The following is a 24,365-nucleotide window of genomic DNA, read 5'->3' as shown; positions in this document are numbered from 1 at the left end:
CCCATAACACATGCAAACAGTGTTCTGTGGTGGTCTTGACTTATAACAATATTATTTATTATATACTCTTTTTTTTTTTTAAATACTGTATTAGTATTTGCTGCTTCAGCAGCCAAAGTTCCCAATTGAAACAAACAAAACTTCACAGCAGTAAGGTAAGTCATTGAAGTCAATGGCTTAACATGAGGAACTTTACAAACCTATTTATATTTTCTCTTTTTACTGATTGGCTGGATGCAGGCTACTACTGACACAAATTTAAAATATGAATGCGTTGCACAATAAAAACCTAAAGACCTTTTCAGTGGAGTTGCCCAATAAAAAATAATCTGATTTGTGTATTGGATAAAAAGCTAATTTTGTTACATGTCGACATTGTACTGACATCTGTCTGGAGTCTAATCCAGTTAATCCAAGCAAGGTGCCTGGGAGGCGAATGAGCAGGTGGTCTTCAAGTCCAGGATGTACATAAAGGTCATGATGCATCATGGAGACTCTGAGTTACGTTTGGTTTATACCCATAAATACATACAATGCATAATGACAAGTTTCTTTTTATAAATCAACATCATCACACTAAACGCATTTATTGAGCAGCTCATCATGCATTAAACATGAGATGTAGTTCCACTGTGCAGCAGACAACATAACTGTTAAGTACCTAATTACAGTTCTTCACAGTATGGAAGGCATGTAAAAATAGTGCCTGAGGATCATCACCTGTCTCTGCTGACATGTTCCTATTACCACTAGAAGATCCTGTGCCATATTTAAGTGTAAAGCAGAGATCGATAATGCAACCTGATTGCTTTTGAATGGAGTGACATTGCCAAGTTTGGAGCGTCCGGTTTGCTTCAGCAGCACATTTGTCTTGATAAAAAGAGCCTCAACCTCCCGCTGGTGTTCACTTAGAGTCCTGCCATTCACTGACCATTGGTGAGATCTATCACTTTCCCCTCTGCCAACATTGGTGGCTCTGATTCAAATCTACTGGTGTGTGTAAACACGGTAAGTAAGATACAAAGTAGATTAGAAATCTTTTTAAATGTTTAATTAATTGCACTTACTCACTTTCTTGCTTTTTTATATTCAGATATTAACATGAGCAGTGATGCCGAGATGGCCCAGTATGGTCCGGCTTCCTCCTTTCTCCGCAAACCTGAGAAGGAGAGAGTTGAAGCTCAGAACCGACCGTTTGATGCCAGGGCAGCCTGCTTTGTGCCCAATGCCAAGGAGCTGTACATCAAAGGTCTCGTCCAGAACAGAAAAGGTGGCCAAGTCACTGTGAAGACTGAAGCTGATGAGGTAAATATGTCTGTACACAACTGATTTACTATGCAAAAAAGAATGTATCATTCAAAACAATAAAATCATATTGTACAGAAATGGACTGAAAAACACATCCTTTAGCATGCTTTAAAATTGATATGTGTAATGTAAACAATACATGATTTGTGATAAATGGGCCGTAACAAGAACACGAAGCACTAGTATAGAACATTAGTCTTTTTAAATGTTAAATGTTAAATTCTATTTCTTTCCTTGTCGATAAATCCTGCTAGTTCTGCAGCAGGAACATCATATTTTCTCCAATCAATATCATTTCATCATCTCTTCTCCCTTTATTTTCCAGACCGTAACAGTCAAGGAGGAAGATTGCCATCCTATGAATCCCCCAAAATACGATAAGATTGAGGACATGGCCATGATGACCCACCTCAATGAGCCCTCTGTGCTGTTTAACCTCAAAGATCGTTATGCAGCGTGGATGATTTATGTACGTAATTTAATTTCATCTCTTTTTTTGATTCTCACTCTTTCACCTACTGTACAGTATATTGTCTTATGCAGACCTACTCTGGGCTCTTCTGTCTCACTGTAAACCCCTACAAGTGGCTTCCAGTGTACGACCCACAGGTGGTGGCGGCCTACAGAGGGAAGAAGCGGATGGAGGCCCCGCCACATATTTTCTCCGTCTCTGATAATGCGTATCAAAATATGTTTACAGGTAAGAAACAGCGAGGAGTTATTTGAGCCTCTAACAGAATTATAGAACCTTGAATGACACTGATGACTTGATGAGGCAGATGTTGATTTAATTGTGCTGCAGTGTAAACTACCAGCTAACCAAACCAATTTACATCCGGTGAGGAGCTACTGGCAGCTACGGGCGTAGTTTAGGTGTGTGTGTGTCGGACGCAGCTGTTTGTTCAAAATAACAATGGCGACGTGATAGACAGATGGTTCATCCAATAACCTGCCAGGCATTTCTTTGAAAGTGCCTGCCCTTTTCCAAACAGTTTCCAATGACGACTTCTCAGATATAGATCTATACAGGGGCCATTCCAGGGTTTTTTAAGTGGGGTGGCACAGGGGGGGAACAATAATCAGTGAGGGGGGGATTTTATCAGAATTGGACATAGAAAATCTGCTTAGAAATATAGGAAATATTGGATAGGATAGAACAGCACAATGCAATTTTGCTAAATAAAACATCACATTCATTATTAATTTCATTTCTTTTTATTTGCAACAAATTGTGTATCCAAATACAAGACTCATTTTCTATGGGCTCTTAAGGCAAACATTTGGATAGTCATCATGGAAATGACTGGGAAGATTTTTTTTTTCACAGAACCGTTTAAAAATTAAGAGCAATAGACTTACAATAAACTTGCCTCAAACTTCAATAAAGAAAACCTTGATGTACACATTTTTTAGACGATATGTAACCGAAACCCCCCTGTAGACCCACTCCTGGATGTATAATATAGTTTTTTTAGGGCCTTTAAGCCACTTTGTCTCTTAAAACGAATGCATCACTTAATTAAGACAAAACAGTCACTGAAGCTTATGAATGTTGTTTGTTACGGCAGATCGTGAGAACCAGTCTGTCCTGATTACGTGAGTCAAAATGTGTCTTATAATTCAAGAATAATGAACAGTATTTTTTTTTGGTTGTCGTCTTCAGGTTTATTTTATATTCTGTGTTCACAGTGGAGAATCTGGTGCAGGGAAGACTGTCAACACCAAGCGTGTCATTCAGTACTTTGCGACAATCGCAGTGGCTGGTGGCAACAAGAAAGAGCACTCATCTGGCAAAATACAGGTAATCCCTCAACAACATATAAGCCTGACCAAAAAACACAAAACTATGATTGTGATGAAGATGGTTGTGTTTTCCAGGGGACGCTGGAAGATCAAATCATTTCAGCAAACCCCTTGCTGGAGGCTTTTGGGAATGCCAAGACTGTGAGGAATGACAACTCCTCACGATTTGTAAGTACAGTATGAGCCCTCTAAATAGGATGTTTGAAGAAGAAACAGTTGGTCCAGTGGTCCAAAAACTGGAACTTTGTCTTTTTTTTATTTATTATTACCAAGATCTTTATTATAAACATTGATGTTTTCTTGTGCAATTTTATATTTCATAGGGTAAATTCATCAGAATTCACTTTGGAACCACAGGAAAATTGGCTTCTGCTGATATAGAAACCTGTAAGTTTGTTTTTTCCACATTAATAATGCCCATTATATATACAGCTAAAATTGACAATTCAATAATTCAATGTAGATTTACTGGAGAAGTCGAGAGTAACATTCCAGTTGACTGAAGAGAGGAGCTACCACATCTTCTATCAAATGACTTGCCATCAACCAGAGCTTATAGGTATGGTAAGGGAGGACATTATATCTTGTAGGTAAAGATATTTTTAATTCAGAAAATGAGAAATTGTTTGTTTCTCTCTTCAGAAATGCTTCTCATAACAACAAATCCATATGACTTCCCCATGATCAGTCAGGGGCAGATCACTGTGGCTAGCATCAACGACAAAGAAGAGCTGGTGGCCACAGATGTGAGCTGTCTCTTGTCTATTACTTGAATACACATTAATTTATTGTTTTTTACTAGGGATCGACCAACACTGGTTTTTCAAGGCCGATACTGATTATTAGTAGTTGATGAAACCGATATTTGGAACCGATATGCATTTACAGTGAAAATGAACATCTTTAAAGTGGCCATATTATGCTCATTTCAGGTTCATAATTGTATTTTGAGGTTGTACCAGAATAGGTTTACATGGTTTAATTTTCAAAAAACACCATATTTTTGTTGTACTGCACATTGCTGCAGATCCTCTTTTCACCCTGTGTGTTCAGGTCTCTGTTTTAGCTACAGAGTGAGGCATCTCACTTCTATCCCATCTTTGTTGGGAGGCTCGCATGCACAGTAGCTAGGTAAGGATCATGTCAGCTAGCTGTTTGTTTCTACAACTTCAATTAGTACAAGGCAGGATTAGCCGGGAGACTTCTTCTAAACGAGGGCGCGCTTCCAACTTTGCGTAGAATATCTGCAGAGCAGGGACATCTAAGTAGTTCTTTTGTAGATTATGGTGAACTAGTGTGTGTTGTAGCAGTGTTTTGCCATTCAGAACGAGCTAGCATGTTAGCGCTAGAATGTTATGGTTAGCCACTTCGTTTTGGCTAGTGACATAGAGAGCCCTGCCAATTTTGAACAGCTCACCCAGAGTGGAAGCACCAGAGACACAAATAACACATCAATCCCAGAAAAATTAAGATTTTGGAATGTTACAAAATCCAACAAAAAAGTTTGTTTAAATGCTTTAAGCAATTAATTAGTAATTATAAATTTTCAACATAATACACAGTAAAAGATAGTCCGATAGTGTTGTTGGTGGGACATTAAGTCAGACTCAGTGGTAAGTGTAACTGAAGCAGAGGGACGGACACAGAGCTGTAGCAGAGCCAACGTAGCGCCCTTTTTAATTCATTAACTTTATTGGTTATCAGGTGAATGAAACGCCAACACACATTATTTGCAAACGGCCGATAATAGGTCTATCCCTACTTTCTACTAACACTTAATTTATTTTAACAGACTGCCACTGATGTCTTGGGCTTTACTAATGAAGAGAAGATGTCAATCTACAAGCTGACTGGCGCTGTAATGCATTATGGGAACATGAAGTTCAAGCAGAAGCAGCGGGAGGAGCAGGCGGAGCCCGATGGCACAGAGGGTAAGTTTTTTTGTTATCGATGAATACATGCAGATGATATTAACAAAAACGTCATGTTTATTTCTCAGTTGCAGACAAATTGGCTTTCCTCATGGCTCTGAACTCTGCTGACTTGGTTAAAGCCCTTTGCTACCCCAGAGTGAAAGTGGGGAATGAATATGTCACCAAGGGCCAGACAGTCCCCCAGGTACTGTGACGCCAATATTTTACAAGTGATAATGCTTCATGAGGTGGATTAATATATGTGTGTGTATACTTTGTGCTGTGACTGTTTCCACTGGATGGAGCAACCGTCGACTAATCAGAGTGCCGTAGATGGGGATTAAGAATGTCGGACATCTTCCGGCATAGCTTGCTAGCTACCTAGCTACATACATAAAACAATTCAGCCAGACAAATTGCCACAAAAATAGCAACACAAGTGGAGGAGATTAAAGGTATAGTAAGTGATGTTAATCCAGTACACTCTCTGTCAAATTCAGCGAATATCTCCTCACCGTCACCTAGCTCTCTATTTTCTGTGTGCGCTGAATTTTCTGTTCAGGCTCAAGTGGACATGAGTCTTTCCCTATTTATTAAAGGCCTTTTTTTATCACTTTTTGAAACCAACCTCGAGTGCCTGGACATGATTTTCTTATGACTTTCTTTGTCATCTTTGTCATGTATTCCCTTCCATGAGCACTGGTGGTTAAAAGGATACCAGAAGTGCTCCTGCCACTTCTATCTTTACGCAGCATTGCTATTGCACCATTAACAGTGCTGTTCAGGTTGTTGACACAGTGAAATTACTCTTAAAGCCTTAGGCTCTCTTTATTTCTTTAATAATCCTGGAAGACGTTTAAGTTAACTGCTTCTACTGATCGGTTAGGACAATCTGAATCTTTTCCCTCATCTACAATTGTGTTCAGCGATTCATATACTGCAGGTGTGATGTTTTGCCCACCAGAGCTTAGCTTTGGTGCTAAAAAAAAATGCCATTAACTGCTCCTAGCAACCACTTTCACAGCCAATATTGATTGAATATGACTATGTCACTTGCTACTGATTATGGTTAACAAATACTCCCCTGCCCCAAACTATGTCCAGTTTGGACCAGGTTATAAACCATGTTTGCATATGAATCTACATTTTGTGTTAGGCATTCATACATCCTTAAAATCTCCTGATCAGGTCACCAATGCAGTTGGTGCTCTGGCCAAGTCTGTCTATGAGAAGATGTTTTTTTGGATGGTAATACGAATCAATGAGATGCTGGACACAAAGCAGCCGAGGCAGTTCTTCATTGGGGTGTTGGACATTGCTGGATTTGAAATATTTGATGTGAGTTTTGATTCAAAGTTCATTTTGGTTAGTTGATGGGGATGATTCTGAGGTTTATGTTGTTAATGGTATGTCATGAGTTAATCTTTGTCATAGTACAACAGCATGGAGCAACTCTGCATTAATTTCACCAACGAGAAGCTGCAACAGTTTTTCAACCACCACATGTTTGTCTTGGAGCAAGAGGAATACAAGAAAGAAGGGATTGACTGGGAGTTCATTGACTTTGGGATGGACTTGGCAGCCTGCATTGAGCTCATTGAAAAGGTAGGATCGATCTACTGGACATCAGTATATATTTTATCTCATTTTAGGCACCGCATATAATGTATGATACATTCAACAGCCAATGGGCATCTTCTCCATCCTTGAAGAGGAGTGTATGTTCCCCAAGGCTTCAGACACTTCCTTTAAGAACAAACTCTATGACCAGCATCTGGGAAAAAACAATGCTTTCCAAAAGCCAAAGGTTGTCAAAGGCAAGCCTGAGGCTCACTTTACTCTGGTACACTATGCCGGCACTGTGGACTACAACATCTCGGGCTGGCTGGAAAAGAACAAAGACCCTCTGAATGAGTCTGTGGTGCAGCTTTACCAGAAGTCATCCATGAAATTGCTGTCATTGTTGTATGCTTCATTTTCTGATGCTGAAGCAGGTACAATATTTTTAAGCTTTGGAATAATTAACATCAAAGACAGAAACTAAAGTCCTAATACAGAGAGGAGTAGGGAATAATTTAATAATAAAATAAATGTCTTCATTCATATTTAAGACCCCCAACACCTTCCAGTCTTCATTCGATGGCACATGCCAAATAATTCTTCTGTCTGCTTTGTAGAATCGGGTGGAGATGCTGGTGGCAAAGGTGCAAAGAAAGGTGGAAAGAAGAAGGGTGGCTCATTTCAGACGATGTCTGGTGTTTTCAGGGTACAGAGGGGATAATAATCCTTTTAGACATGACTTTCTTGTCCTGCAAAGATGTAATGATAATTGATCTTCTGCAGGAAAATCTTGGAAAACTAATGACCAACTTGAGGAGCACTCATCCTCACTTTGTGCGTTGCCTGATTCCAAATGAGATTAAAACACCAGGTACACATTTACGAGAAAAACTGTATACCTCCAAATACAAAGTCTCTTGTTGGAAGATGTAAAACGTGCCTAGTCTGTCAATCAGTTCATGTTGACTTCACTGTAGGTATCATGGACAATCACTTGGTCATCCACCAGCTGCGCTGTAATGGTGTGCTGGAAGGTATCAGGATCTGCAGGAAGGGATTCCCCAGCAGGATTATTTATGGTGACTTCAAGCAGAGGTCAGCACTGATTCCTACCTGAGAGAACTACAGTACGTGAAGATAACAGATACTAAATGATTCCAGTTTGTGATAATGTATCTTTATCCAAATTTGAACAGATACAAAATCCTGAATACCAGTGCCTTCCCTGAGGGACAGTTCATCGACGGAAAGAAAGCTTCTGAGAAGCTTCTTGGTTCGATTGACGTTGACCACACTCAGTACAGATTTGGAGCTACAAAGGTATAGTATGTGTCCAAATGCCTCATAGGGTTACCTTCTAAAAGCTTTTGGACACACTGCGTATAGACTTTAACCTTTACAAGCAACACACTGATTGACTTTATCTGACTGGATGCAGCATTACTACACCATATTGTTGCAGGTTTTCTTCAAAGCTGGATTACTTGGCACTCTGGAAGAGCTGCGAGATGAAAAACTAGTTTCTCTCGTGACCCAGACTCAAGCATTGTGTCGTGGTTATTTCATGAGAAAAGAAATCTCCAAATTAATTGCTGAAAAGTAAGGTCACCACCAAACAATGCTCCTCTACAATAATAGAAGCTAAACCAATACTACTAAAAAACTGTTGCTGTATGTCTTACAGAGATTGCGTCTGGATTCTGCAATATAACTTGCGCTTGTTCATGAATGTGAAACATTGGCCGTGGATGAAGCTGTTCTTTAAAATAAAGCCACTTCTAAAGAGCGCAGAGACCGAAAAAGAGATGGTGACCGTGAAAGAAGACTTTGTCAAATGTAAAGAGGATCTGTTAAAATCAGAATCAAAGAGGAAGGATCTTGAAGAGAAAATGGTTTCTCTTTTGCAGGAGAAGAATAACCTCCTTCTGCAAGTACAATCTGTGAGTGTCAATCGCAAATGAAAGCCACTGATCTCAGTCAAATCATCCAAAGGATTATACATTAGTGTTGTTCTCTCTGTTTTTTTATTCTTCTTAGGACTCAGAAAATCTTTGCGATGCAGAGGAGAGATGTGAAGGCTTGATCAAGAGCAAAATCCAGCTGGAGGCCAAACTCAAAGAGGTGACCGAGAGATTGGAGGATGAAGAGGAAATGACGGCTGAGTTGACTGCCAAGAAGCGGAAGCTCGAAGATGAATGCTCTGAGCTTAAAAAAGACATTGATGACCTGGAGATAACTCTGGCTAAAGTGGAGAAGGAGAAACATGCAACAGGAAACAAGGTTTGTGATTTTGCCCTTTCTGTTTGGTTAGTAACTTTATTTATCTTCTTCCTGATGGTTGCAGGGTATCTCAAAAACAACTTAACATTTCAATAGAATTGCACAACAACAGATTAGTTATTGGTGCAGACAGAGTCACCATGTGGCCATTTTTTAAGCACTTTGCATTTTTGTTAATAATGTCTAAACCACAACCCCATTTCTGGCAGATTTTTTTTTTCAGTTTGGATATGAACAATTTCAAATCCCTATTTAATTTGGTATATTCCATCTTTGGACAATCCTGAAGAAAATACAAATTTTCTTTTTCCTATTCTGTAATTGGTATGGTATTGGTATTTTCTCCTACACCTTTCATTCAAACTTTTTTTGATTAGGTTCATTCCATTTTTGAACAATACTAAAGAAAATACAATTGTCCTTTTTCCAATAATCATGTGACACATTGGTATGGGCGTGGGCTATTTTACATAAATTGTCATAATTCTTATACATATTTAGCATTAGCAACCACATTTTATTTTATTTTTTATTCCGCTACATGTCATTTGACAGCTATACTAGTTGCACATATTCAGATAAATTGAATGAATCTAAATGTAAATAAATGTTGAATAAATTGCCAAAATTAGTGGTCATTTTTTGTACAATTAATCATTGTACCAAAACCTATTTTTCTCTGATCAGTCTTGGCAGAACTGTGTATTCTCTAAATGCTTTCTAGTTGTACCGCTGTGTTTTGTTCATATTAGTGTGTTTGCGGACCACAGGTTAAAAACCTAATGGAGGAGCTGGCTGGTCAGGATGAAAACATTGGCAAAGTGACCAAAGAGAAGAGAGCCCTTCAGGAGGCTCATCAACAGGCACTGAATGATCTTCAAGCTGAGGAAGACAAAGTCAACTCTCTGACCAAAGCCAAGGCCAAGCTGGAACAGCAAGTGGATGATGTGAGTTGCTGCAGGCAAGATTACATTCATGGTGTTACTTGACATCTTAATTAACTTTAAACTGCAATTTGCTTTCAAGCTTGTGGGTTCACTGGAGCAAGAAAAGAAGATCCGCATGGACCTGGAAAGAGCCAAGAGGAAGCTCGAGGGGGATCTGAAACTCACCCAAGAATCCATGATGGACCTAGAAAGTGACAAACAAGTATCCGAGGAGAAGATTAAGAAGTAAGAGTAACCCTTCCTTTTAAAGTCCCCTATTTACCAAGTATGTACCTGGTAATTACATAGTAATAATAATACATAAAGGTAACTACCACTGGTAATAAGTAGGTCATTATAGAGAAACTAGCTGAAGTACGAGGTAAAACCTCAAGTATTACTCATCAATTCAACAAAGTAGGTCTGACCGGTTTAGGATGGTAATAACTCAGGTAAAATTGTGTACTTCCTAAGAAAATAAACAACTTATCCTTAGAAATACCCCCTCATTTACCCAGCAATAAAGGGTACCAGATTAGTTATCCAGGCTTTATTTTATTTTGAGTTTTTTTGTACTTTCTATGAATTTAGATAGTATTTTCCAATTAACTACTTAGTTTAAGTAAGCTTAATGCACTGATCATGTAACGCATGTATGAGGATAATACATCTTGGTTATTGCCTGTATCTTTTTGTCCTTGCAGAAAAGAATTTGAAAGCCACCAGCTGCTCAGTAAGGTTGCAGACGAGCAAACGAATAATAACCAGCTTCAGAAAAAGATGAAGGAGCTCCATGTAATAAAAGTCACATTACAGTCATGCATGAATCAGACAGATACAGCCCTCATGATTGTACTGTATTTTCTGTTTGAAGGCTCGTATTGAAGAGCTAGAGGAAGACGTGGAGGCTGAGCGAGCTGTCCGGGCGAAGATGGAGAAGCAGAGGTTAGACCTCTCCAGAGAGCTGGAGGAGATCAGCGAAAGGCTGGAGGAGGCCGGAGGAGCCACCACTGCTCAGGTCCAAATGAACAAGAAGCGGGAAGCGGAGTTCCTCAAACTGCGGCGTGACCTGGAGGAGTCCACACTGCATCACGAGGCCACGACCGCCACGCTGCGCAAGAGGCAGGCGGACAGCGTGGCCAAGCTGGGAGAGCAGATCGACAACCTCCAGAGAATCAAGCAGAAACTGGAAAAGGAAAAGAGCGAGATGAAGATGGATATCGACAATTTGTCCATTGATATGGAAACAGTTGCGAAAACCAAGGTGAGATTTTTTTAATTCTATATGCCTGTATGGCATTGGCAGAAGCAGTGGTGGAAGAGGTATTTAGATGATTAATTCACAAAAAGTACTAAAACCACACTACTCATACTACAAGTAAAAGTCCTTACTGAAAAAAAAGTATTATCGGCAAAATGAAGGCTTACCTAAAGTATGAAAAATAAAAGTACTCATTTTGCAGTAAAATGTTCCCTGTCAGTGTTTTCCTGTTATATCTGATTTTTCTGGATTAATATTCCTGCTGTATTAATGTGTATGTTGCATTTCACTGCTTATTTTAACTCATTTATATACTGTTGGGTGGTTTAATCTACAGCAGTGCTATAGCAATCCTATTCTATGAGATCATCATATGTCTGTAGCGTCGCTGTCCACTGAACCACGTGTCTCTAAAAAGTCAACTCATGGTTCATGGTTTTCACTGGACAGGAAGGGGATGAAAATCTGAAAAGTAATTAAAGCTGTCGGACAAATGTAGTGGAGTAAAATGTACAATATATACCTCTGAGATGTAGTGGAGTACAAGTATAAAGTAACAAAATGGAAACTCTGAAGGTACTCTGAATTTGTACTTGTACTTGAGTACATGTTCTTAGTTACATTCCACCACTGAGTTGGGGAATGCACAACTGACTTACCTCCACACACTTTTAGGTCCAACTATCGAAGACCTGTCACTTACTGGAAGATCAACTTATAGAGCTGAAGACGAGGAGTGATGAAAACATGCGGCACATTTCTGATCTCACCAATCAGAGGGCTCGTTTTCAAACTGAGAATGGTAACTATTTTCCTCCTCTTGTTGACATTCGTAAATGTACAGAGGTAATCAGCGTTTGAAGAAGGATTCAGATCCTTTACTTAAATGAAAGTACTAATATCACGTTGTAAAAATACTCTGATACAAGTCATTTCATTTATGGGATAGTTCCGGTGCCGCCGGAGGTTCTGCTTGATGTCCCTAATTTTCGGCCGGATGTCCCTCACCTTCCGCTTTCTTTGTGTTGGCCTTCTAAACTCCAGTCGATCCGGAAAACTAGAACATACAATCAAATTATATTTATATTTTTTAGAGAAAAAATTCTCATCACACACTTGACAGCCATTTTAATTCCAGAGCTCGCTTCCCACGTGCATGTTTCACCAAAACAAGTTCCTTCCCGGCGCTATTTTGCAGAGACACCGTTGCTCCGTCCGGTGCTCAGCGTGCCAAGACGATTGTGATTGGTTTAAAGAAATGCAAATAAACCAGAGCACGTTTTTCTCCCATCCCAGAATGCTGCGTGGACTATAGCCAGACCTTCCTCCGCAGCGCCGTGGAGATAGGTCTAAGGATATCTCTATCTAATGTGACTAGTGTCACAATCACCCAGAGCCCAAAGTAACACCTTAACAATGTTTGTTTTCTCCAACCAACAGTCCAAACGTCAACATTATTACTAATAAATTACAATTATGAACATTATTTAAAGGAAAAGGAACAATCTTTAGTAAATGTAGTTCCAGTACACCACTGGTTTTAATTGAAACAAATGTTTTTGTTTGGCTCGTCGTAGCTGAATATTCCCGCCAGATAGAAGAGAGAGAGAGTCTCATCTCCCAGCTGACGAGAGCAAAACAGGGATTCACGACACGGATAGACGAGTTAAAGAGACTGATCGAGGAGGAAACAAAGGTAGTCAAAGGTTTGCAAACACTGTTCTGCCTTCCTTGTTTTTTTTTTCTTTTTCTCATGAAGTCCCACATCGGTTTCTTCCTCAACAGGCTAAGAACGCCTTGGCTCACAACCTACAGTCAGCCCGCCACAACTGTGAGCTCCTCCGCGAGCAGTTTGAGGAGGAGCAGGAGGCCAGAGTGGAGCTGCAGCGCAATTTGTCCAAAGCCAACACGGAGGTGGCTCTGTGGAGGAGCAAATACGAGACTGACGCCATTCAACGCACCGAGGAGCTTGAGGAAGCAAAGTAATCCGACACTGAGATTCAATCAACAGATCAGACTATGGCTTTGGCTTTAATATTAAACATCAAACAGTCCCTTATATGATAGAGTGAAAGAGTCCACGTTATATTTCTTTATTTATTTTGATTAATATTAGATTGAAAAAATATTAATTTAAAGATATTTTTTAAGGCTTAAAGCTTTTTGTCTTCTGCTTTTTCATACAGCCATAATTTCCTAATAATTGACCAATAAATTTGAAGTTTTTTTTAAAAGGACGCTGTCATTTATTTCTTAAGGAAAAAAAGAGTGTTTATTTGGTACACGTCCAATTCATTTTATTCCAATTAATTGCTAGCACAGCCGATTATAAATTGATTTTTTTTGCCAGTTTTAAGCCACATTTTTACCATACACTTTTTACATTTTGGTGTTTTTTTAACTATACATTTTAATTGCATCAAGGGCGAACAGTGTTGAAGAAACACTGATTTTTAACTTGAAACTGCTTTATTCTGTATTTTACCACTTGAATCACTGGTCTGTTTGTTTTGGAGAGGAGGAGACCTCTGCGGATAATTAGCCAAAAGGCTAGTTTATTTCTGCAGTCTCTGGCCAGATGTTACAATAGGCTCCCTAAAAAGCAATAATAGGCATCCTAACGTGAGCACAACATAGAAAATACAAATACATTTGCATCAGATAAAATTGCACTACATTCTTGCATTCAACAACTAAAATCACATTTCATTATAGTTTAAAAATAAAAAAACATCAACATAGATAAATAAATCTACACTTAAACAGATATATTGTATGAATAATATAAATAATAAAAAAAAATTGAATACAATAAAAAGCTAAAAAAAACAATATTGACTTAACATATCTGAAAAGGAATATGCATAAGCTTATTTAATCCTACACCTTTTCCACTACTCATTAATAATCATCACGAATGGTATTTATATCATATCCTATCTTAACACAAAAAGTTATGAGCAAGTTTTTATGATAGGCATCCTAACATGAGCACAACAATAAATACAAATGCATTTGCATCAGGTAACATCGCACTACATTCTTGTCTTGTATACAACAACTAAAATCACATTTAATTATAGTTTAAAAATTTAAAAAACATCAACATATGACATATGAATAATATAACAAATATTAGTTGGATCAGTGTTGACATCTTTGAGCGTTGACTAGCCATTTTTATGCACTAAACTTAAATGAGTGATATGATGGGGACTCTCTAACTGAGAGCTGTGCTGCCCTGAAGGAAAACACGGCCTGGCTGAATGCAGTTTTTCTCAGTGGGATTGTGCAGTCCCCCGCTAGCTGCACCTCTCTGTTGGTGGTAGATTTGTAACTGATGGGGCACACACACAGGGACGTGCAGCAGCACAAAAACATACAAAAGATTAAAAATATAAATATTACAATATGAAATAGTACTGTGATATTATCTGCTTGCACGCTTTCACTTCATGCACGAGCAGATCAGTTTCTTCTCCTGAAAATCTCTCCTTCCTGCTCAACAAATCCGCCATAATAATAGCAATGCGCCAAGGTACAAACGCGCCTGGCTTTTAAAGAGAATGGGAGACACTCTGATTGGTTTATTGCATGTTACACCCAAAACACACCTATGATTAATTAAGACACTAAGTACAACCCTTTTGAACCATGCGCCTGGTGCACGGACCCTTTTATTCCGCTTTTTTATTAACTAGCAAAAGTGGATTTGTTCACGCCCTAAACGCAATGGACATATGATATGATTTGACATGGCAGACTTTGTGATATTAGAAAATATTGTATCGTTGTCCAAAGAATCAATATATCGGATCTTGATAAAACTTGTGATTACACCCCTATAACTTACACTGTATCACATTGTAGTATAGTATATGTGTGTTCTAACACTGACTTTATTTTTTTGTCTCTTTAATTTCAATAATAGTGGTTTCATTTTTGACAGGAAAAAGCTCGCTCAACGTCTCCAAGAGGCTGAAGAACAAATCGAAGCGGTGAAGTCAAAGTGTGTCTCGCTTGAGAAAACGAAACAGAGACTTCACAATGAGATGGAGGATCTCATGGTGGACGTGGAAAGGTCCAACAGCTTAGCTGCCACCCTCGACAAGAAGCATAGAAACTTTGAAAAGGTTATTTTTCTTTTCACCGTACCACATACATTTCTATATACAATCAAACATTAGAAACTAATTATTCAATGAATTTAGATGCTAGCCGAGTGGAAGCAGAAGTACGAGGAGTCTCAGGCAGAGCTGGAAAGCGCTCAGAGAGCGTCTCGATCTCTGAGCACTGAGCTTTTCAAACTGAAGAACTCCTACGAAGAAGCGCTGGATCATCTGGAGACGATGAAACGGGAAGACAAAAACCTGCAACGTAAGTGACATCTTATTGTGAAAAAAAACAACAGTTTGTGTGAGACATTTTTTAAATCCGTTATTGATTTTGAAAACGCAGAGGAGATCCTAGACCTGACCGAACAACTCGGGCACGGCGGGAAGACCATTCACGAGCTGGAGAAGTTCAAGAAGCATGGGGAGACAGACAAATATGACATGCAAACGTCTCTGGTAGAAGCTGAGGTACGAATATAGCAAATGCATATGTCTTCAGTAGAAACACAGCATGCAGCATTGATGCAAGTAACCACAGATTTTCTTTTTTTTTATAGGCCTCCCTGGAACAAGAGGAGTCAAAGATCTTGTGTGCGCAGATGGATCTGAACCAGATGAAATCTGAAGTTGCCCGAAAACTGGCGGGGAAAGACAAGGAGATTGACCAGCTGAAGAGGAACAACCAGAGAGTGATGGAGTCCATGACAACCACTCTGGACGCCGAGGTCCGGAGCAGGAACGATGCTATGAGAGTGAAGAAGAAGATGGAGGAGGATCTGAACGAGATGGAGATCCAGCTGAGTCATGCTAACAGGCAGGCGGCTGAGGCTCGGAAACAACTGAGGAACATCCAGGGGCAGCTAAAGGTACAAAATCTAAGAGTGATGTGTTGAGGCGAAATAACATTCTCTTCCTCTTGCAAATGAAAAGTAAAAGATAAAAATTGCACCATTAGATAAAAATTAATCACAACCCAGAGCCCCAAGTGACACCTTCACAGTGTTTGTTTTGTCCAACCAACAGTCCAACAGTCAACATTATTACTAATTCATTAAAAGGAAGCTTGAACCATGAGATGTGTTTTTTGTTTAAGGTGCCCTGCCACACGTATTTCATTACTTTGTGGTAGTGTCTGAAGTTCTACCATGGATTCTGTAACGTTTTCTGTGGAAAAAATGCCTTGGTTACCTTTCAAGCCATTCTAACGTGGTATAGAAAGCCTGCAGGAAGACTCAGCTCGATTTGGGCCAGTTCTCATTAATATTCAATGAGCTAAGCTGCTTGACTCTGATTGGCTAACACCTAGCCAATGAGAGCCTGGCTATCAGCATCCTTTACCCAGCGCAACTGGGCGAGCTCATGAATAGTAATGAGCTCAGCTTTTTTTTTAATCGGCCTGATTTCTCCGCTTATTTCTTTTCAATGGCTTGAGCAACGGTTTTGTGTGGCAGGGCACCTTTAATCGATTAATCAACCAATTGCTTCAGCTGCACTAGTACATTTTCATTTATGTTTTGTGTGCAAAATGTATCAATTCATTTGAACAGGGGCAATGCAAAGAAGTTTTAGATAGATAGATAGATAGATAGATAGATAGATAGATAGATAGATAGATAGATACTTTATTGATCCCCAAGGGAAAAATCAAGGTCCCAGTAGCTTAAAGACAACACACACAACATACACATACATCATAAACAGGATGATAAAGATACAAAATAAAAAAATCAACATTAACATACTAAGGGATGTATAAGCATGAGACGCTTGCAGAGACAGGGCAGGGACTGACCCTGTGATTCAGTATTCATGATGAGGTGCTCTATGAGAGTGTGTGTCATGGTTGTAGTGCAAATAAGTCCAATAGTGCAAGGAAGCAGCCTTCCCCAAAGGAAAATCACCAGCGCCAAAATGATAATTAAGAGTAAAAATAGCACTTCAAATCCTCTCTGACTGTGTTTAATAGCAATTTACCAAACCACAGTTGAGAAAGCAGAACATAAACTTGAATAGGAGCGCTTATCTCAGTTTTTCCATCCAGAGTCAGGCTGTAACAGACTCTCCCAGGGATTTTAACGGTGGTATTTTAATATTAATATTATTTTTTTAAGAAGTTTTTTTGATTGGGGTTTTATTTACTCAAGCATAATAGACATTTTTTATAAAATTGTCAGAAATAACAGGCAAATGCATAGATTTCTGTCAAATAAGGTAACACAGGCTCATTGCCTTTACTGTTTGAAAATAGTAATAGAAATACCTCAAATATGTACTTAAATACATAATAAATGCATTTTTAGGACACCCAAATCCACCTGAATGAATCTATGAGCGCGCAGGATGATATGAAGGAGCAGGTGGGTCTGATGGAGCGTAGAACGGCCTTGATGCAGGCTGAGGTTGAAGAGCTTCGAGCAGTCGTGGAACAAACGGAGCGGAGCCGCAAACTGGCTGAGCAGGAGCTGGTTGATGCCAGCGAGCGCGCAGGACTTCTACATTCTCAGGTGGGTTGTTTATAAGTATCAAACTTATCAAACAAACACGTTTTGATTAGAAGAAGTCACATCTCTTTTATCTTTGGCAGAACGCCAGTCTTCTAAACACCAAAAAGAAGCTTGATGCAGATGTAACTCAACTTCTCGCTGAGTTAGAGGAAGCTGCTCAAGAGGCCAGGAACGCAGAGGAGAAGGCCAAGAAAGCCATCACCGATGTAAGGTGCTCTGACAGGGCTCTTATTCTGGTTAAAACACATATTTTATGGAATGAAAGACTTATTTTTGTGGCACCTCTAGGCAGCCGTGATGGCTGAAGAGCTGAGGAAGGAGCAGGACACCAGTGCTTACCAGGAGAGGATGAAGAAGAACCTGGAGGTGACGGTGAAAGACCTGCAGCAGCGATTAGACGAGGCTGAAAACGTGGCCATGAAGGGAGGAAAGAAACAGCTTCAGAAACTGGAGGCTAAGGTATGTATACTGTATCTACTTACTTACAGAATATTAATAATACATGATATGTATGTGTGTAGGCTATATATGAATGTGCTTATGTACATACATTTACATAGTAATGTTAATTTTGTCAGTTATATTTGGGATTATTGTGTTATATGTTATATGTTACATCAGTTGTTTCTCAAACATTTTACATGTGATGGGGAAGGGGGTAGGGATAGTGAGAGCTTGTGTGTGTTCGTGCGGGCATCCGTGTTTTTTCTTTTTTTTCTTCTTTTTTTTCTTTTCTTTTCTTTTCTTTTATTGTATCTACTCTGTTGTTTTGCTATTCTGTTGTTTGGATGTGATCCTGAGGACCCCCATGAAAACGAGATGCTGCATCTCATGGGGTTGATCCTCTAATAAATGTTCATAAATAAATAAATAATAATAATAGAAAATGTTTTCAAATTTCTAATCTGCACCAGACGTGATGGAGAATACCTGAATCCTATCAGGGAATATCCAGGCTGCCAACAAGACGGTCAGACTTATGACTACTGAGTCAATTTAAATGTATTTAATCCAAATACAATTATTTATTTAAATGCCATATTTCTTTCAGGCTGGCTTAGAATTAATATGTGCACAGATAATAAAGGTTAACGCAAATCCAACACGCCACAATAATTTGGTAACTAATCATTGGAAAATGGCATTGCATGTAGAAAAACAAAGGAGTAGCTTATTTTCTTACTTACCCATTCATGTGTGTTATGTACCAAATGTTGTGAAAGTTGGCTAAAACCTGTATGAGAGATGGTGGGTGTAAAGTGGCCACATGGTGGTAGTTTTCAAGCTATTTATTGTCATATGCACAACAATTACAGAGAATCAGATGCTCCCCCCATCAGTGCTCCTCAAATATGTATAAAAAGAAAAACACACAAGAAACAAACAAAAAAAGAGAATCTAAGACATAAAATATTGCAGAAGTTGTAAAAAAAGGGGTATAAAATCAAATAATATAAACTTGTGGTAGACAGTAATTGCAAAGTGAATAAACTGTAATGTAAATGAGGAGTGTAGTAAATAAATATATGTAATGTGAAGTTATATATATATATATATATATATATATATATATATATATATATATATATATATATATAGAGAGAGAGAGAGAGAGAGAGAGAGAGAGATGTAAACAGGTTGTAAAAGAGTAAATAAAAGTATTTAAAGGTAAAAGTATGTAAATGTTAACATAGTGTATTATTGGAAGTCGTGGATTGAATCCAAATACTAAATTTGACAACTAAAAAGTAGCTAATAAAGTGTAGCGCAGACTACAATTTAAGGTAAAAGGGCATCTGGCCCCTTTGCAGAATACTGAATATTTCTGTTTAATCAAAGTAATTTTTTCTGACATGAGCTCAACAAAAGTCCAAATAAAAATCCTGGAGACTCATTGTAACATTAACATCCTTTAAAATAGATACAGTAGAAACAATCCAGAATTGTGCTCCTTAGGTCCATGAGCTGGAAAATGAGCTCCAGGCTGAGCAGAGGCGATGTACGGAGGCCATCCAAGGAGTTCACAAATATGAGAGGAAAGTCAAAGAGCTGACCTATCAGGTAAAGCTGAGTGTTATTAAGTGAACCTCTGACATTTCACTTCCATTTTGTTTTTGTGGAAAAAAAGGTGATAGTAATAAAAGATGGAAGAGAGAATCTAGAAGTTTGTCTTTACTTCTTTCAGTCTGAAGAAGACAAGAAAAACAACATTCAGCTGCAGGATTTGGTCGACAAGCTCCAAATCAAACTAAAGGCCTACAAACGGCATGCCGAAGAAGCTGTGAGTGAACCATATTATGTATTGTGTCACATGACCGATACCAGTGGTGGAATTGAGTCACTGTACAAATTCAAGGTACTTTACTTGAGTATTTCCATTTTAAGCAACTTTATACTTCTACTCCACTACATCTCAGAGGTAAATATTGTTCTTTATACTCAACTACATTTATCTGACAGCTTTAGTTAATTTTCAGAGTTAGTTTTTCATCCCCTTCCTGTCCAGTGAAAACCGCGGATGTCCAGATCTGTTGATGTTGAATGTTTGTGATAAACTGAAGGATGAAGTGTTCCTTTATGTGTCAAGAAACCTCTCCTCCTTCTTAAGCTATATAAAGTTTATAAAAAGCTTCTGGGGTAAGCTGGAAAATGCATCGTCACAAAGCTAGAAACAGGGCTGTTTTTGTGACACCATGAACAGTTGACTTTTAGAGATACAGTATGTGGTTCTCAAAGGACATGATTATCTCGTAGAATATGATGCACTGCTGTAGATTAAACTACCAAATAGTCTATAAAGGATTTAAAATTAGCACAAACTGACAGGGAACGTTTTAATGCCCAATGTTGCTGATTACATACTTTAACTTACATAGGCTTTGAATGCAGGACTTGTACTTGTAGTGGAGTATTTTCACAGTGTGGTATTAGTACTGCAGTGAAGGATCTGAATAGTTTCTCCACCACTGACCAATACATCCAACATGATTCATTTCCAGGATGAGCAGTGTAACATGCACCTGGCCAGATTGCGCAAAGTTCAACATGACCAGGAGGAAGCTGAAGAGAGAGCTGACGTTGCAGAATCTCTGGACGATAAGCTGCGAGCAAAGAGCTGAGAAATGGGGATGAAGGTACTGAGTGTTTTTTTTTTTAGATGTTAGATCATTTTTAGACCGTAAATAATCACTCTTAGTCTGTTGTCCTTATTGTTTGTATGATTGGAACTCACAGTGGTAGGTGAGAAGTTAAAAACAAATACAGTAAATCATCTGGGGTTTTCCCCCTATAAATACATGTTTTTGGCTTTTATGATGAAAGCTAATGTTAGAAATGAAACCCTTTTCATAAAATTATGTATTAATACACTGTTCTTGAATTATTTGCAGGCACAAGAAGGACGGGGCAAGTTTCGGAATGTTGGACATTAACTCTCTGAACACCTGCGGAGACAAATTATATAGGTAGTTTATAGTTTACCATATTAATACCATAGCATTTTAACTTATATCAGTAAATCTTACATAACATAAAAATAACTAACTAAAAATAAATAACATAAATTACAGATCATCAGTCAAATAAGTAAAAGCAGTCCCCTTGCGGGATTATACATTATGATTATAATTATTATATTTTTAAAGACATAATAAATCCAGTAGTGATGTTGACAACAAATTGAACTGTAACTACAATATTTATGTCTCCAAATAATGAAATTACATTAAATCTCCTGTGAGATAAATAGTAATAATAATGGGATTTTTAATTAGAACAAACAATTGTTTTGTAAGACTACTATTATGAATACTAATGTTGTATACAGGTATTTATTATGAATTATGTTTTAGCAGCTGCCTTAAAACCTTCATTAATTCAGATTATACTTTTATACTCACATTCTGTGTTTTTAATAAAATTTCTAAACAATATTCCAGCAAAGGAATCGGAGCAAAGAGTGTGAGCAGCCACGGGGGTTATTAGGGCTGCTGTACAGTAGCATGTTCATTTTTATATGTTTTACCCAAATCATGTTTGGATTCACAAACGTCTCATTTTCCAAATCCAAGTCCAAATCCAACTTTCTAGTTTAGTTTCGCGTGTTTGCTGTTGATTTTAGTTTATGAGCAGTAAGAAATGTTTGTAAAATTAAAGATCATTTCTCCTGTTTGTTTGCTCACATTTAACTCTGGACCTGTAAAGATCTGGCTACATATACTGTGCATAAAATAATAATAATAATAATGTCTAGATTAATAAAAGGAGTGAGATGTGTTGAGATGTGTGAGATTTTATTGAAAACAAGGCAACATACATCCAATACCACAATGCAAACCATTCCTGGTGCTAATCATCATTCTGCACCAGAATATTAACATTTCCTGCTTTGGCTCCCTCCATTGGTCGTATTAAAAAAGACACTTAAGTGCGTCTCTTTTTAATTCTTTGCTGAAAGTTTTCCAGAAATGCAGAAAATGCAATTAAAAAAGTCTAAATATTGCACACACACACACAAAAGAATATAAAAATTGTTGAATCGATAAAAAACTAAATGCGACAAAGTGCAATGGAAACAGACTCGGGCCCTGTCAACACATATACAAATATTTTTGAAAACTAATATTTCCTCTATGTTTTGGCCCAATAAAACTCTGGATACTGTATATTTGTGTGGAAATGATGACATCATCTCCTCTTAATTCACACATGCCCATTGTTGCTATGTGAACAATGGCGGACGACCGGTATTGTAGGATAAGCAGCTACTCTACCTCGTCGTCCGTCCACACTTGAGTTACACTTCAGTTTTGCCTCAGCATCTTGGGCTGGTGCACCAGAAGATATTAAATAAATAAAGAGCAATATGTATGAATAAATAAATAAAAAATAGCTACTACTATTTTACTAATGTTTGATGTTGATACCACCCAAAAAATAAGCTCACCATGCATGCTCAGAATATTCTTCTCTGGTATTTGACGTATCGTCGATGTAGCTTTTATCGCCACCTACTGGCCCTGTGAGCCTTTGGAGTCATTTTTGCGTCCTAGTGTGGACGGAGACATATTGTAAATTGAAGGTCGCGTTGACAGAATTTTTAAGCTTCGGGGCTACATGTGGTCCTCCATGTTTCCTTCTTCAAACTTGCCGGGGCCGGGATCTTTAAACTTTCTCTGAAAAGCTGAAAACGTCAGATCCTTGTGGAGTGATGAGAAGACAGTATTATTCCTCACATTAATACATGATACAAACAAAAATGTCATATTTATGTCACATTTTCCACATCTTTATTACATAATTTCATGCTTCCTCTTCTTTGGCAACAATTTAATGGCACCAACTGTTCATTTCAGCTCCTAAGACAGCTCCTAGACTCAGCTCCTAATATTAGCATAACAGCAGTGGTTGGAAACATACATTTATTTGAATGTTATTATATTTTATTATAACCCGTGCTTAGACTCAGTGAGTGGGTGTTGTTGATAGACACAAAAACATAGGGAAATAGGGTCCAGGTTGAAAAACACGGTAGTTACCCTTTAAGTTAAGAAGCCAACACATATTTGGTTATGAATATGTTATACTATGTCAACTTCAGAGACACAGCAGACTCCATCGTCGCCATGGCAGCCACAGACTACTCTCCGTTGTCTTTCGCCTGGTAAATGACAAAAATAGATCATTAATAATAATAAGATACAGTATGTTGCCAGAAGCTGAGTGACTCACCTTCCCCATGTCACGACTCTTGACTTTGATCTTATTGATCTGGGACTCGGCGATGTCGGCGCGTTCTTCTGCCTCCTCCAGCTCGTGCTGCACCTTCCTCAGCTTCATCTGGAGAGTGTTGGCCTGCTCTTCCTGTCAGATACCAAAGAACTGATTCATAATAAAAGCTCCACATGTGACCTTAAATATCGTTTCAGTCAGAAACACTCACCGCTTCTTCAGCCTGTCTCTTGTACGCTTTGACTTTCAGTTGGAATTTGTCCACCAGCTCCTGCAGCCGCGTCACGTTCTTCTTGTCCTCATCAGACTGATAGTCAATAACCGGAAACAAATACTTGTAATGTAACCAAGTGCATTTACTCAAGTACTGTATTTAAGTACAAGATACTTTACTTGAGTATTTTCATTTCATGGCACTTTATACTTCTACTCCACTACATCTCAGAGGTAAATATTACTCCACTACATTTGTCTGACAGCTTTAGTTCCTTTTAGATGACCGTTTTTTATCCCCTTCTTGTCCAGTGAAAACTACGGATCTCCAGATGTGTTGATGTTGAGTGTTTGCGATAAACTGAAGGATGAAGTGTTCCTTTATGTGTTAAATTCTCCTACTTTTTAAGCTAAAATAAAGTCTTTTAAAAAAGCCTCTTGGATCAGCTGGAAAATGCCTCGTCACAAAGCTGAAAACGGGGCTGTTTTTCTGACACCATGAACAGTTGACTTTTCAGAGATTACCACAGGACAGCAACGCTAAAAACATATGATGAACTTATAGAATATGATGCATTGATGTAGATTAAACTACCAAACAGGGTATACAGGAGTTAAAATTAGCACAACTTGCACATGAATGCAGCAGTAATATTAATCCAGACACACCATATATAATAGGAAAACCCTGACAGGGAACAATTTACTGTGCAATACATACTTTTACTTTAAGTACACTTTCTGCTTCGCTG

At 38.4% G+C, this 24,365-nt stretch overlaps 2 protein-coding genes across 2 annotated transcripts in view; one reads left to right on the top strand and one right to left on the bottom strand.

Annotated features, from left to right (window-relative positions):
* The first annotated feature begins 1,101 nt into the window (after positions 1-1,101).
* On the top strand, positions 1,102-21,947 carry LOC114570102 (myosin heavy chain, fast skeletal muscle). Its single transcript, XM_028600327.1, has 39 exons — positions 1,102-1,305; positions 1,634-1,777; positions 1,852-2,008; positions 2,877-2,904; positions 2,998-3,109; positions 3,187-3,279; positions 3,435-3,498; positions 3,575-3,670; positions 3,754-3,857; positions 4,904-5,042; positions 5,111-5,229; positions 6,213-6,362; positions 6,459-6,629; positions 6,709-7,018; positions 7,202-7,290; positions 7,368-7,455; positions 7,562-7,679; positions 7,781-7,904; positions 8,047-8,183; positions 8,269-8,524; positions 8,622-8,864; positions 9,635-9,811; positions 9,891-10,036; positions 10,495-10,585; positions 10,665-11,054; positions 11,727-11,853; positions 12,629-12,747; positions 12,837-13,033; positions 15,001-15,184; positions 15,263-15,428; positions 15,510-15,634; positions 15,724-16,032; positions 17,467-17,670; positions 17,751-17,876; positions 17,959-18,129; positions 19,627-19,731; positions 19,856-19,951; positions 20,670-20,804; positions 21,060-21,947. The coding sequence occupies exons 1-38, from the start codon at positions 1,102-1,104 to the stop codon at positions 20,787-20,789; spliced, it is 5,799 nt and encodes a 1,932-aa protein (XP_028456128.1). The 3' UTR covers positions 20,790-20,804; positions 21,060-21,947.
* Positions 21,948-22,632: 685 nt separating this feature from the next.
* The window catches only part of LOC114568979 (myosin-1B), a 28,794-nt gene continuing 27,061 nt past the window's right edge, over positions 22,633-24,365 (bottom strand). The window contains exons 37-40 of the mRNA XM_028598690.1: positions 23,612-23,707; positions 23,401-23,532; positions 23,208-23,329; positions 22,633-22,868 (exon numbers count right to left, since the gene is read on the bottom strand). Of these exons, the coding sequence (XP_028454491.1) occupies positions 23,309-23,329; positions 23,401-23,532; positions 23,612-23,707 (249 nt within the window). The 3' untranslated portion in view covers positions 22,633-22,868; positions 23,208-23,308. The remainder of the gene's footprint in view (positions 22,869-23,207; positions 23,330-23,400; positions 23,533-23,611; positions 23,708-24,365) is intronic.

Source organism: Perca flavescens, chromosome 15, assembly GCF_004354835.1.
Source record: "Perca flavescens isolate YP-PL-M2 chromosome 15, PFLA_1.0, whole genome shotgun sequence".
Taxonomy (NCBI): domain Eukaryota; kingdom Metazoa; phylum Chordata; class Actinopteri; order Perciformes; family Percidae; genus Perca; species Perca flavescens.
This window is presented reverse-complemented; position numbering and strand designations above follow the sequence as displayed.